At 43.2% G+C, this 13,936-nt stretch overlaps 1 protein-coding gene and 1 pseudogene across 2 annotated transcripts in view; one reads left to right on the top strand and one right to left on the bottom strand.

Moving 5' to 3' along the window:
- Lcmt1 (leucine carboxyl methyltransferase 1) overlaps window positions 1-13,936 on the bottom strand; it is a 54,509-nt gene that overhangs the window by 35,576 nt on the left and 4,997 nt on the right. For both annotated transcript variants that reach the window (XM_032892704.1, XM_032892703.1), the window contains exon 2: window positions 658-749. In XM_032892704.1, coding sequence (XP_032748595.1) covers window positions 658-749 — 92 coding nt within the window. The remainder of the gene's footprint in view (window positions 1-657; window positions 750-13,936) is intronic.
- On the top strand, window positions 5,265-6,122 carry LOC116891547 (annotated as a pseudogene).

Consider the following 13,936-nt stretch of genomic DNA (forward strand, 5'->3'; position numbering starts at 1 on the left):
GGTTCGGTTCCCAGCTCCGAAAAAAAAAAAAAAAAAAAAGATAACATGGTCAGTTTTCACTGGGGCAAAAAGTAAGCCATGTTTCTGCCTTGATGAAATTACTTAAAAGTCTAACAGTTGTTACCAATCACTATAAAAAGGCACAAAAGTTTACCTTCACACGGGCAGACAGTTCACAGCAAAAGATGCATGATATTTTGTTCTGTTTGGTGTTTTAGATTTTTGAGATAGGATCTTACTGTGTAGCCTAGATGGATTTAAAAATCACAACTGTCCTGCCTGACCCTTCAGGTACTGGAAATAGAGGCATGCCCCACCACACTTGGCTTATACAGAGATCGTGTGTCTGCATGTGCGTGTCCCCACATTTTCAGTGCTAGAGACTGAGCCCCTGCACCTGTCCGTGCTAAGCAAGCACTCTTGGAATGAGCCGCATCTGCAGCCATCATAGGTCCTTATAAATGGGGAATTAGACTACAAAATTTCAGTAACATCATTTTCATCATTGAATTGAGATTAAAAAATGTATAGCATGCCATACTGATGAGGATGCTGGAACTAAGACCTTCCCTCTTCTTTGTAAAGAGCATACCCTGCATCTGTAAACCTTCAGGGCCCCTGGGGTTGAGATGGTGGGGAGGGCAGACAGCCACTTACCTCTGTTAATTTCAGGGGCCTTCCTCTCTTTAGACTGCCTCACAAGATGTTCGATGTATGGATCATGCCAGTAGCCAATGCTCACCGCAAACCTGGAAAAGTTGAAAAGGTGTGTAGCGAGCATGGATTTTCCAGTCTTAGGGACCACTGTTGTGTTCCCAAGAACCAGATAAGGATCCAGAGGAAAACCAACAGCTTCAAAAGGCCAATATATGCACATGGACTGCCTAACAGCCCTTTAGCAAGACCCATCTACCATGTCCACTCACGTGACACGGCCCGAACACCTCCCACTTCAATCACTCCTCACCTCCTCTTCACATTGCTAACTTCCTCTCCAGGACACCTGTGAGCATCTGTTCACTACATAAACACTAGGGCCACGCACACCAAGAGTTTATTAACTGTAACAGAAAGTTTCCTGACCGCTACCCCGAGTCTTCACACCTCAAACCCTGTGTTCTTTAATAACCAAGTCAAGATTTAGTGGGTGCATGGGGTTCATCTCCAAGCTACAGTTTAAAGCTCCTAGAAGCAGCAGACACTCCATCTTTTCTTTGTATCTACCAATAAGACTTTTTCATTTGTTTTTGCTTTTGAGCCTGGCTGGTCTCAGCACCTGAATTCGTCCTGCCCCAGCTGAGCTTACAATGTGTGCTACCACACTGAGTGACCAGGTTGACTCTGCCCTGCTATCGCAGGTGCCATTTTCTGTACAAGCTTGTCTCTCACTGATGTTTGCATATGTGTGGATACCACGAGGAAGCACATGGACTAAAGTAGTTAATGCAACATGTAAAATACTCACTGATTTGCCAGGCCTTGCTACATGTGTCTCCATAGCCCAAAGCAAACAGCACACTTATAATCTGACCACAGTTAGTTTACTTAGTGTCTAAACAGTACCTAAAGCTTAGAGGTAGATCCAGTCCCAGGGGCACACACTTTTAATGCCAGAATAAAATTTGGGAGGCAGAGGCAGTTGGACCTCTGAGAGTTCAAGGCCAACCTGATCTACCTATAGAGTGAGCCAGGGCTATGTAGGGAAATCCTGTATCAGAAAGCAAAACATAAAACAAAACAAAACATCTCAGTGGAACCATTCTTATCTAAGGCACTACATTCAGTCCCAATACCACAAAATAGATAAATAAAAAAGTTAACAGTATGATTTTCAATATGTGACTTGTTACTATCAAATTCAATTTGAACAGTATGGAAATCTTCATTTTTTTAAATATAAAAAGGAGCTTAAAATAGAAAACACTATGTATTACAAATAAGAAGCATGAAGAAGTCTTGAAATGTGTGCTGCGAGTCCTCGCTGTGGGTTTCTGACAGTTTTCATGGGAATCATGTAGTGCCATCTAGTGGCAGAGGCGTATCTCAGCTGAAGGGGAAGGGAATGTTCTCCTGGGAATCTAAACTCAGGACTTCACCAATTGACCAGATACCGCAGCCAGCTCAAGGGCTTTTCAACACACCATAGAGGAGGAAGGAAAAGAAGACTTCATGAAGGAAGGAAGACAAGCATCAGAGTCTGGGATTCACGGGCCATCCATCTGGGATTAAGTAAGTAAACTGGTGTACCAACTGGTCTGCAGTGACCATAACCCATAATTGGGAGGGAGCTTTTTATTTTTATTTATTTTTATTTTATTTTTTTTATTTTTTCAGAGCTGGGGACCGAACCCAGGGCCTTGCGCTTCCTAGGCAAGCGCTCTACCACTGAGCTAAATCCCCAACCCCGGGAGGGAGCTTTTTAAAAGTGCCACTCTACTCTCTAAGGGTTCTTTCATCTGACTTGGATCAGAGGCATCAAAACAGTTTCAAACAGCAATTCAGGTCTATGTTCCCTAGCCCTAGGTGTGTGTGTGTGTGTGTGTGTGTGTGTGTGTGTGTGTGTGTGTGTGTAGGGGAGTTGGGCAACTGCCCAGCCATGCCAACAAATGCCTACTGTGTCTATCTGCACAGGTGAAGGCAACCCTTACTGACAGAGACCACTGACACACAAAGGACAAACGGTATCTGACTCCAAAGGAATACAATGCAAAGACCTACGAAGCCTGACTATCAGATAAACCTAAAAAGCAAGGACTCAACCAGGAGAAACAAAAGAGGAGAAGAAACAATCAGGAGAAGCCCATTACAAAGCACTTATACTGTCACAAAATAAAGAACTCTCGAAAATTAGGAAGAAATTCCTAGAGGTAAAAATGGATGAAAAAGCATATGGGGGCAATTCATAAAAGAAATATAACTAATTAATAAACATAAAAACTCAGCCTTACAACAATGATCAAAGGCAAAGGAAAAGCTTAAATAAAGCACCATTTCTCCTTTAAACTGGCACCAAAACTATTTCTGAGTAGAGCTTGGATTTGGAGGATGAGGAAGCAGGCACTCAAGCATTGCCTCCAGGCGGTGGCCAGCACCACATGGTGCTGTGCCAACAGGAATATAAAGCATGGGATACATGCATATTCGGTGAGCCTACAATCCCACTTTATCCTAACAGCCAAGAACGGCCACACAGAGTCTTCCATAAGAACGTGGAATATGACAAGTCCATGTGCAGGATGTCCCAACTTTGTTAGGAACTAACCCACAGGTATCAAAGATACCCCACTAGATACCAATCGCTTGAAATGCTATTAGCAGCAGTTGACGCCACACTACCCATGATGCTAAGCACCAACTCGGCTTGTTGGTTCTACTGTTATGTGTGCTCCTGTGCTTTTACACTCTCTCTCTCTCTCTCTCTCTCTCTCTCTCTCTCTCTCTCTCTCTCTCTCTCTCTCTCTGTGTGTGTGTGTGTGTGTGTGTGTACCTAGATATGTACATAACACATATTTTTGACTGCAAAGACTGTTCTTAGTACCAAGCTTCCATCCTGGGTGTGAACTGCATTCTGCTTGTGATCTCCAAGGCCTCTGACTGCCTCCAACTATAACTTTATTGCTGCTCTTTCTCGTTTTTCAGTTTGACTTTTACTGTCCATGGCCTGAGTGTTTCTTCTTCCTTTATGAAGGGAAAGCAGAAGCAGCCCCTTTCGGGTCATAGGCTGCCCCTAACTACCATTTACTGAGGTCTGAGTGCACTTGCCTACCTGACTTATTTAAGCATGCAAGAAACTACACACCTTGGGAGACCAAGGATGGAATTAAAGGAAGAAAAGGAAAAGCTAAGTGAGTACTTGTGTTCTCCTCTCTGCTTCCTGGTCTGCCATGGACAGAACATTTTGCCTCTACCACACGCTCCTGCCACCATGATGTTCCTGCTCAAGCCTCTGGAACAAAGAAATAATGGACTGACTGTACCCTCCTAACACTGGGAGCGGAAAGAGATCTTTCCTCCCTTGAGCGGAAAGAGATCTTTCCTCCCTTAAGTTATCTACACTAGGCAATCTGGTCACAGCAATGGAAAAGGAGTCCATGCACTGTTGAAAGCAGTCACTGAACACTGAGAAATGGTACCACCATTCACAGCAGGGTGCAACGGCAAGACTTCAACCAGACGATCCCGTGGTACCATGTCTCCAGCTTAGCAAACCATGAGCCAATACTTCATATAATGCTAAGACGCCATGATGGTCTATCTCCATTGCCAATTTGATAAGATCAACATTGAAGCAAATCTCTGGGCCCATCTGTAAGGGAGTTTCTAGACTGGGTTAACTGATACACGGGCAGCACAATTCTGTGCCTGGAGTTTTAAGTTGAATAAAGAAGTGAGGTAAGCACCAGTGGTCATCTCTCTCTGCTGCCTGCCCGGCTGATGTACAAAGGATTCATCTCCCTCTATGCCACTGTTCATTACACTTCTACAGTAAGTTTTATAACTAAGGTTAGTGTAAAACACCAAGCACTGTAAGTTTTCCAATTTTGATCTTTTCAAAACACTGGTTCTTTTTTTCCAGATCCTTTATATTTCCACATGTATTTTAGAATGAGCTTGCTATTTCTTCATTAAAAGAAAAGATAGACTGGATTTAGGCTAGAGTACAATGACTCTATATATCAACCTGAACAGAAATCTATTTTTGTTTTACTCTGTTTCTGAGGCAGGGTCCCGGGCTAGCCCTAAACTCACTATATAGCTAAAAATGGCCTTTTAAACTCTTGATTCCCCTGTCTCCACTTCAGACATGCTGTGATTACAGGTTTGCACAGCCCAGTACTTGGCTCAGATATCTTAGCAATACCCTACCTCCAATGTGAGAAAGTACATCTCCATTTAAATCTTTAATCTTGCTAAGCAAAGCAGGTTTCTGTGTGGAGAAGTTTCATATCTCTTATTAGATTTATTCCTATCATGTATAGTTTATCTTTTGTCCTATCACGAATGATATTTCAGTATTTTATTTCCCTGTGCATGTAGACATACATGCACACAGACCATGTTTGCCTGACAAAAGATTCACCTAGAATATATAATGACCACCAACAAATGAGCAGTATAAATAAAGACAGTCAAAAGATTTTAACACACTAGATAAAGAGGACGTAGAAACAGCAAGGAATGCATGAAAACGCTTTTGATTGCCATTAGTCACCAGCGAAGTGTAATTTAAAACCATAATGAGTCCTCTTTTTCCAGCTGGAACCATGGAGGCTGTACCAGAGAAGAAAAAGAAGGTTGCCGCTGCACCAGGAACCCTTAAGAAGAAAAAGGTTCCCACTGAGCCAGAAACCCTTAAGAAAAAGCGAAGGAATTTCGCAGAGTTGAAGGTGAGGCGCCTGAGGAAGAAGTTTGCCCTGAAGCTCTGGGAAAGGCAAGGAGGAAGCTCATCTATGAGAAGGCAAAGCACTATCACAAGGAGTGCAGACAGACGGACCGGACTGAGATTCGCATGGCTAGGACAGCAAGAAGAGCTGGGAATGTCTATGTGCCCGCAGGACCAAAATTGACCTTTGTCAACGGAATCAATGGAGCAAGCCCAAAGGTGCACGAGGTGTTGCAGCTGCTTCATCTTCCGCAGATCCTCAATGGCACCTTTGTTACACTCAACAAGTCTTCAATTAATGTGCTGAGAACTGCGGAACCGTACATTGCATGGGGGTACCCCAACCTGAAGTCAGTAAATGAGCTCATCTACAAGCGAGGCTATGGTAAAATCAATAAAAAGCGCATTGCAGGGGTTGGGGATTTAGCTCAGTGGTAGAGCGCTTGCCTAGTAGCGCAAGGCCCTGGGTTCGTTTCTCAGCTCCGAAAAAAAGAAAAAAAGAAAAAATAAAGAGCGGATTGCCTTTCTCTCGGTAAAGTTGACATTATCTGCATGGAGGATCTAATTCATAAGATCTATACAGCTGGGAAACGCTTCAAGGAAGCAAATAACTTTCTATGGCCCTTCAAACTATCTTCCCCAGGAGGTGGAATAAAGAAAAAGACAACTCACTTTGTAGAAGGTGGAGATGCTGGCAACAGGAAAGACCAGATAAACAGATATTAGACGGATGAACTAAGGTACTGCCCGTGGTATTTTTATAATCCGGTCAGTTAATAAACAGTCACAGCTTGGCAAATTGAAAAAAAAAAAACATAATAAGATGGCATTTTGCATACTCTGGCAATGCCACATGTGACAAAGATCTAGAGAGACTGGAGTTCTGGTGCATCACTGGAAGGACTTTCAAACACACACACCAGGAGGGAAACCAGTGTGCTGGTTGAAGATGAGCCCACCTATGACTGGGTTTGACCACTGTATTTAATCGATGATTAACTCTGAGTCAGCAATAATGCAACAGTATGGCATGAAGAAGAGAAATAAAAGCACTTCCCCTTGGAGTCATTTAATGGAGTCCAGGTTTGAATTCCCTACTTTGTGTTCCCCGTGTCTTCTGTCCTGTGCCCTGAAAGCTGTCTTGTAAATCTGACCTTGTATCTGTGTGTTCTACGTGTTACCTGTGTCTTTGTGTGTGTGTATTTGTGTCTATGTGTCTGTCCCCCACAAACAGCACAGAAAGCATCACATGAGGAAGGAATGGGGAAATTCCTTCTTTAACAAAGAAAATCTTTAACAGAAATCTTTAACAAAGTGTTACAAGAAGTTAAGTCACTGGCTCCAACTGGTCCCACCTGACCAGATAACAAACATTGTTATCAACCATAAATGACACTTTCAACCTTTCTGCAGATCTTGGGGAACTGCTTTCAACCTGTGTCTGCTGCTCTCAGCTAATGATTCACGTGCACTACCTGAGTAGGAGGAACGGAAGGGTACATAACTGAAAACTGCAGCTGACTTCATGGGAATCTACGGCACATAAGGCTGATTGTTACATTGTTCTCCTAAAGGCAGGTTAGGCAAGCAGTCTGAGTACACAGTAGACTATCAGTCTTAAGTGATCTCAAAGTGTATTATTAACTCTGACTGTGAGGTCTAGCAAAAGATTCAGTCTCTTAGAACGTAAGAGATATTTTCAGAATATTGCATTGCTACCACTCAGCAACTACAAAAAAGAACCTGAGAAAAATAAGAGAGAAAAAAGCGATGCTGACCAAAGCCTATTTGCAATGGCCAGTACAGGACCGAGAACAGGTAAATGAACAAATCAAACCACAGATACAGGACTGGACAGCTTCTGACCAAACATCCAGCCAAGCTCCTGAGCCTGCTTGCTGACTACCCATCTGCAGGATAACCGTAACCTACCTTACGTTATATGAGGCAGCTAAAAGAAGTTACTGTTTGTTCCAGTCAACGCCTGAACAGGGCCCTGTCTGCCTCCCAGCTGCTAGGGGAGGGCAAGAGCCTAACTTCACAAACACCAGTTAGCATTACCCAGGAGATTTTATATGAGTCAATCTTGCCTTCAAAGGGTTTGTGGGTTTTCAACACCCTAATCCCATTGAGCACCAGGACACTTCCATTTTTTCATTCTTCCTTGAAACACGCAGCCTGTCATTTCTATTGAACAAGAAGTTCGGTTCAGTTTACAATGGACTGAGTTGGAATGAACTGTAGGAGCTTTACTGATTAAAATCTACTTTATTATCTGGGTCTGTATATCTTAGTTGATATGTACATGAATAAACCTCAGAGAACACACTGGATATAAAAAAATGCTGGAACAAACCTTTAATCCCAGGACTCTCAAGTTCAAGGTCAGCCTGATCTATAGAGTAAGTTCCAGAAAGCCAGGGCTACACAGTGAAACCCTATGTCAAAGCAGAAAAAAAATAAAGAGTATGTACAGTATGATTCACTAAAGAATGTACAAAACCAGCCAAATCTAGAGCTGGGGATATAGCTCTTATCTCTCTGATGGTGGCCCAGGGCCTTAAATCCAGCATTCGGGAGGCTGAAGCAGGTGGATTTCTGTGAGTTTGAGGTCAGCATGGTCTATATAGAAAGCTCCAGGACAATATGGCTACCAGGAAAGACCCTGTTTCAAACAACAACAACAAAGAAGTCTATTCAGTAGGCTTCCCCCAGAGGAGACTGTCCCTAGATGAAAGGGGGCCCAAGGCAAACATCTTCTGTCAGTGTCTGCTTTCACTTTTCTTTCCCAAAGCACAGCCAATCAAAGGAACTAGGAGAATTCTATAAACTTCCCTCATCCTAAGAAACAAGGGATGGGACCAAGGATAAAAGACAATTATGTAACTTTTTTTCTTTTTCTTTTTTTAAAATTTTTTATTGGTTATTTTGTTTATTTACATTTCAAACATTATCTTCCTTCCCAGTTTCTTCTCCAAGAACCCCCATCCCACTTCCCTCCCCTTGCCTCCACCAGGGTGCTCCCCCACTCACACACCCAGGCTACTCCCACCCCACTGCCCTAGCATTCCCCTACACTGGGGCCTTGAGCCTTCATAGGACCAAGGGCCTCCCCTCCCTTTGATGCCAGACAATGCCATCCTCTGCTACATATGTACTCTTTGGTTGGTGGTTTAGTCCCTGGGAGCTCTGGAGGTCTGGTTGGTTGATATTGTTGTTCTTCCTATGGAAGTCAATGATTTCAGTCATCAAAATGAACAAAAGCAACTTCAGCTGCAAAACGAGGTGTACACAGCACTGCTGCACTACAGCACATGTAAGGTTGAGTTCATAGCTCAAAGTGTGCTTACATCATCAGCACCGTCAGTACAGAGGGGGTAGAATCAGCCTGAACCCTTATAACTTTATAATGTAACCTTATTGCAAAACACAGAAACAAAGCCTACAAACGAGCCATCTCCCAGCTACATAATATGACTTTAATAGCAACACTAGAACAGCTTTAATATAGGTAAAAGAAAATGTGCAGTAGAGTCTCCACAGCCTCTGAAGAGAATGAGGCAGACGACTGTGAAGCCACAGGGACAAAGTGTCCACTTTAAGGGAGGGAATGCTCACCACTGTCCTAAACTTTTGGAGCTGGAGAGATGGCTGAGTGGTTAAGAGCACTGGCTTCAAGAGGACCTGGTTTCAATTCCTAGCACCCACATGGCAGCTCACAACTGTCTATAATCCCAGGTCCAGGTCAAGGGGATCCGCATGCAGATACACATGCAGACAAAACACCAATGCATGTAAAATAAAAATAAATAAGTCATTAAAAAATTTAAAACTTAAACAAGAAATATTTTTCTTTTTTCTTTTAAAAAAGGAAAGAAAGAATTACGCTTTGGAATCAATGAGATAGCTCAATGGCTAAAGGTGCTCGCTGACAAGTGTTTACATTTTGAGTTCAATCCCCAAGCAGAAAGGGAACTGATTCCACAGATTACCCTAGGTATTCAACTGTAACAACGCATGAATGCATGTATACAAACAAATAAATGTAATTTTTTTTTTAAAAAAGGAAGTAAGTCAGTCGAGGTGCAAAAGAAGGCCTGGAGAGATGTGCATGAGTTCCCAGAGAAGCAGGAAGGTAATAAACTTGAAGCCACCTGGGAGACAGAGAAATAAACAAATCGGAAACAGGAAGGAAGGAGAAAGGGGAGGGTAGGAAAGAAAGTGGTGGGTAGGTAGGCAGGAACATGGCGTAATTTTCTTCATTTATAGGCAATTTTAGAAGCTTATTTATCTTCACTAGAATGGTCTACTTCTACAATAGTGTATTTTCTCTTGAAATGGAAAGTAGTACCAGGTTGGAAAATATTTTAGATCAAAATCTCCACCTTGCTCTCTGGTGCACAGGTCTGAAGATGTAATCAATTCACCAGAAAGGCCTGCACCAAAGCCCTCAGAGCAAATCTAACTTTGCCTTGAGGTGACCATATGGCCTGCTCCTGTGTCACTCGTGTTGAGAAATCATTACGTTCTATAATAGCCCAAAGGAATGTCAGTCTTGGTCCAGATCTGGTTTCTGTAACGCACTGGCCACTCACACCAGTAAACCCGGACTTCATGTATCAGGAAATATAATCCTTAACACCACTTGGATTCAGTTCTCATTTGACAAATGCTCACTTTGTGTCTGCGACATGCATTCCTACTCTGTGTTGAATCATTCTCTTGGAAGATACAAACATTAAACAATTGAGTTTTTGAATTATGTAAGAGCTGCTGACCACAAGGAAAACACTTGGGTGCTAGACAATTAACAGAGGGGTTGTGGGTATGGGGAACAGATCAAGTACTGAGTAAATGTGTCTGTTGATATAGGCACAGCCATGCCATGCACCTTAATGCATCAGATCCATGGTAACGGCAAGGCCTTTACCAGGTCAGGCTCAGAGTAATGGCAAAGCCTTCTCCTAGTCCAAGAACCTACTATGCACAGGCTCTTCTCCCTCTCAATCACTGTAAAACAAGTCCAGCAGGCTTGGGAACATTCCCACTCTACTTTCTGCCTGGGATACTGTTTTCTCAGATGGCTCCAGGATACACTCCCTCAACTTCTGCAAGTGTTTGCTGTAGATAGTTAGACCTTCTCTGATCTTTCCCCCTTGAGATCACATCTGGCATGACACATACCTGGCTTGCTTCCTGTCTAGTTTCTAAGAGCTTCATTTGTTTACTTCTATATCTGTAGTCCAGAATATCACTTCCGTAAACGAAGCAGACACTCACTAAAGAAGTCTGCGTGACCGAAAGCACAATTCTAAACTGACGTAAGGGACCAGCATGTTTGATGACTCTGAGGAAGGAGAGCTAAGAGGAAGGATCAAGTAGGGTAGGGTGAAGTGATGTTGGGGACCTGTATCAGAACAAGCAGGACCCTACAAAACTGGGTAAGGCCATTGTCAACAGGAAGCCATTAAGCCATGGAGAGACACAATTCAGACAGCCTTTTACAACTTCTGGCTTCACTATGACTTATGGATTAGAAGAAAGAATGACTAAGGAAGCCCAGGAGGCAGAGAGGAGTGCCTTAACTCTGATCATACCTAACCTTGTCTTGCACTGAGAAACCAGGAGCTGAGGTGGAAGGAAGTAGATTCCAGAAATACTTTGAGAGGAAGAACAATGGATCTAGGTAACAGACCATATAAGTGGAAGACTCATATCTCCGTTTTACCTGTGACCTAGTGACCGATGGAGTAGGAGCAGGAGAAGAAGAACACGTCAGAGTAATCTTTAGCAGGATAGGTTAGCAGTAGAGCATTTGAGGCCATTCTGAGATATCTGAGTGGATATCTAATGGTGAGTGGTCAGATCATAAAAAAGCACAGTGGGTCAAACATCACATTGTATGTAGATTTGTACCTGTGGCAAGATTTTCAAGTGACAGGATAAAGTGACCCTGAGCAGAATAAGGATGTATATTAACAGACTGAGTGAGGGGGGAGAAGAACAGGGTTGGGGCAGAGAGAGAAAGCACCCTTTGCTACTACCCATCTCCTCAACAGCTAGTAGAGGAGCACTGCCAGACCATGTCAGCCCACCACTTACATCCCTGAGGACAACACCATCTTCTGTGGGTCTTGCCATCATCCCTCTGCAGAATCCTCTCCTGCTGCCCAGTGCCCACTTCTGTCAAGTTCCCCTAACATATCGCCCTGCCTCTGTCAATGTTTCTAGTCATGTTTGGCAGCCTCTGTGCATGTTGTAAAAATTCACTCTTCCACTGTGCACGGAAAGCAAGCTGAGCCTCTAGGAACCGGCTGGTTAGTATGAATGAGGCCTTCATCTGAGAGCAGTTGGCTTGGAACCCACAGTGAGGCCATGCTGTTTTTGTGCTGGACATAAACAATCTTGCAGAACACTAGGATAAGGTATTCTGCAAGAATGACAAGTAATGCAGATTATATGCCCTGCTAAATTCTAAACACAGATTAAAAACAAGATCACTGTCTTGGTTTGCTTTCATCTGTATGATAAAACACCATGACTAAAACGACTTAGGTAGAGAGATGTATTTGACTTACATGTCCTATTCACAGTACCATGAAAGGTACCCAGGGCAGGAAGCCCTGGAGGAATGCTGCTTACTGGCTTGCTCCCCATGGCTTGCTCAGCCTGCTTTCTTATACAACCCAGGACCACCTGCCCCAGGGTGGTACTGTCACCTGCCCACAGTGGCCAGGGCCCTCCAATATCAATCATTAATCCAGAAAATGCTCCACAGACTTGTCTGCAAGCCAATCTCACAGAGACATTTTCTCATTTGAAGTTCTCTCTTCCCAGATGACCTGAGCTTGTGTCAAACTGACAAACACTAAGTAGCACAGGCACTGTGTCACCCACAAAGATACCAAGCACCCTGTCTCCCAGCTGACAAGTGGCTGGGTTTCTAGTACCCTTCCAACCCTTCTCCAGACAAACACTCTAATACCCAGAATGTGCCTCCCCAACAGAGCTGCCTGGCCTTGGCTACTAGCATTTGGTCCACAGCACATCTGTTTCCTGGACCCTCCTACAAACAAAGAGATGAAGCTCACATTCTAAGAAGTATTTTATACTCCTCTTACTGAGAGACTACAACTGTCAAACTCATCTTCTTTAGCTCTAAGTGCGTTCTACAGGACAAAGACAAACATCCTACAGGAAAAAACTGATAAGGCTCTTAGAGGAACATGAATGTGGCTCCAATTGAAGGCTTCTGTGCCCTCTGTCAAGCAGTTTACTGGACAGAAACAGAAGTCAAGTTTGGAAGTAGATAAAGTATGAAATGTAGTCCCAGATGCTCACAGAATGAGAGACATGAGGACAGGAGTTCAAGACCTGTCTAGGCTACACAATAAAACCTTATCTTAAAAACAAACTAACCAGGGGCTGGAGAGCTGGCTCAGTGGTTAAGAGCACTGACTGCTCTTCCAGAGGTCCTGAGTTCAAATCCCAGCAACCACATGGTGGCTCACAACCATCTGTAATGAGATCAGATGCCCTCTTCTGATGTGTCTGAAGACAGCTACAGTGTACTTACATATAATAAATAAATAAATATTTAAAAACAAACAAGCTAGGCAATGGCTTAGCAGGTAAAGTGCTCTGATGAACAATCATGAGGATCTGAATTTTAACCCCAAGGACCCAGGACACATAAAAGCCTATTATGAGTACCTATAATCCCAGTAGGATTATCCCTAGGAAACAAAGCAATTCCTCTGCGTGCGAAGTAGATGACCTGAGTTTAGATTCCCCAACATTCATGTAAAAAGCTAGAAACTATGTAACTGCAACCCCAGTTTTGAGGGAAGGTTAAGGTAAGTAGATCCCTGGAGCTCACTGGCCAGAGAATCTAGCTCAATCTGTGAGTTTTGAACTCAGTGAGAAACTCTTCCTTAAAAAAAAAAAAAAAAAAAGATGGAGTACAATTGCTGAAGACACTTGATATCAAACTCTGATGTCCACATGCACATATATGCACCAGTACATGTGTATATGCATGCATGTGCACAGACATATACACAAATAGAATTTTTTTTTTAAGAGTAAGAATGAGATATCCAGAGAAGCAGTTAGGGGTACAGACCAGGTCGGCAGACACAAATTCACAGGAGTATCAAGTTGCCCTACTATGTGTTCTACCACAAATATTCCAGGAGGAAATAGAAACTAGAAATTGTGCCATTTCTCTGAGATCCACCTTATCCTTCTGGACCACACCTTCTTGCTATTGTCTCCTTCTGGCTACTCACCTAATTCACCAAAGAGGTCTACTAAGACCAAAGGACAAGAGAGATAGGGGCACTGCCAACTCAATTGCTGAATGATGGACTATGAACTCTACGCTCTGTCTTGAGTCCTGAGGAAAGTCGACTGAGTTCTAATAACGATTAAAGCAACTGCAAAGGAGGAAGATAGTTATGCACCTAGACGGAGACTCAGGGTACTATGGTGGGAAAGGGTGGTCACAAAGGAATGAGGGTATATAGGCAAACTGGGTGCTTATAGGACGCT

This window comes from Rattus rattus, chromosome 2 (genome assembly GCF_011064425.1).
Source record: "Rattus rattus isolate New Zealand chromosome 2, Rrattus_CSIRO_v1, whole genome shotgun sequence".
Taxonomy (NCBI): Eukaryota; Metazoa; Chordata; class Mammalia; order Rodentia; family Muridae; genus Rattus; species Rattus rattus.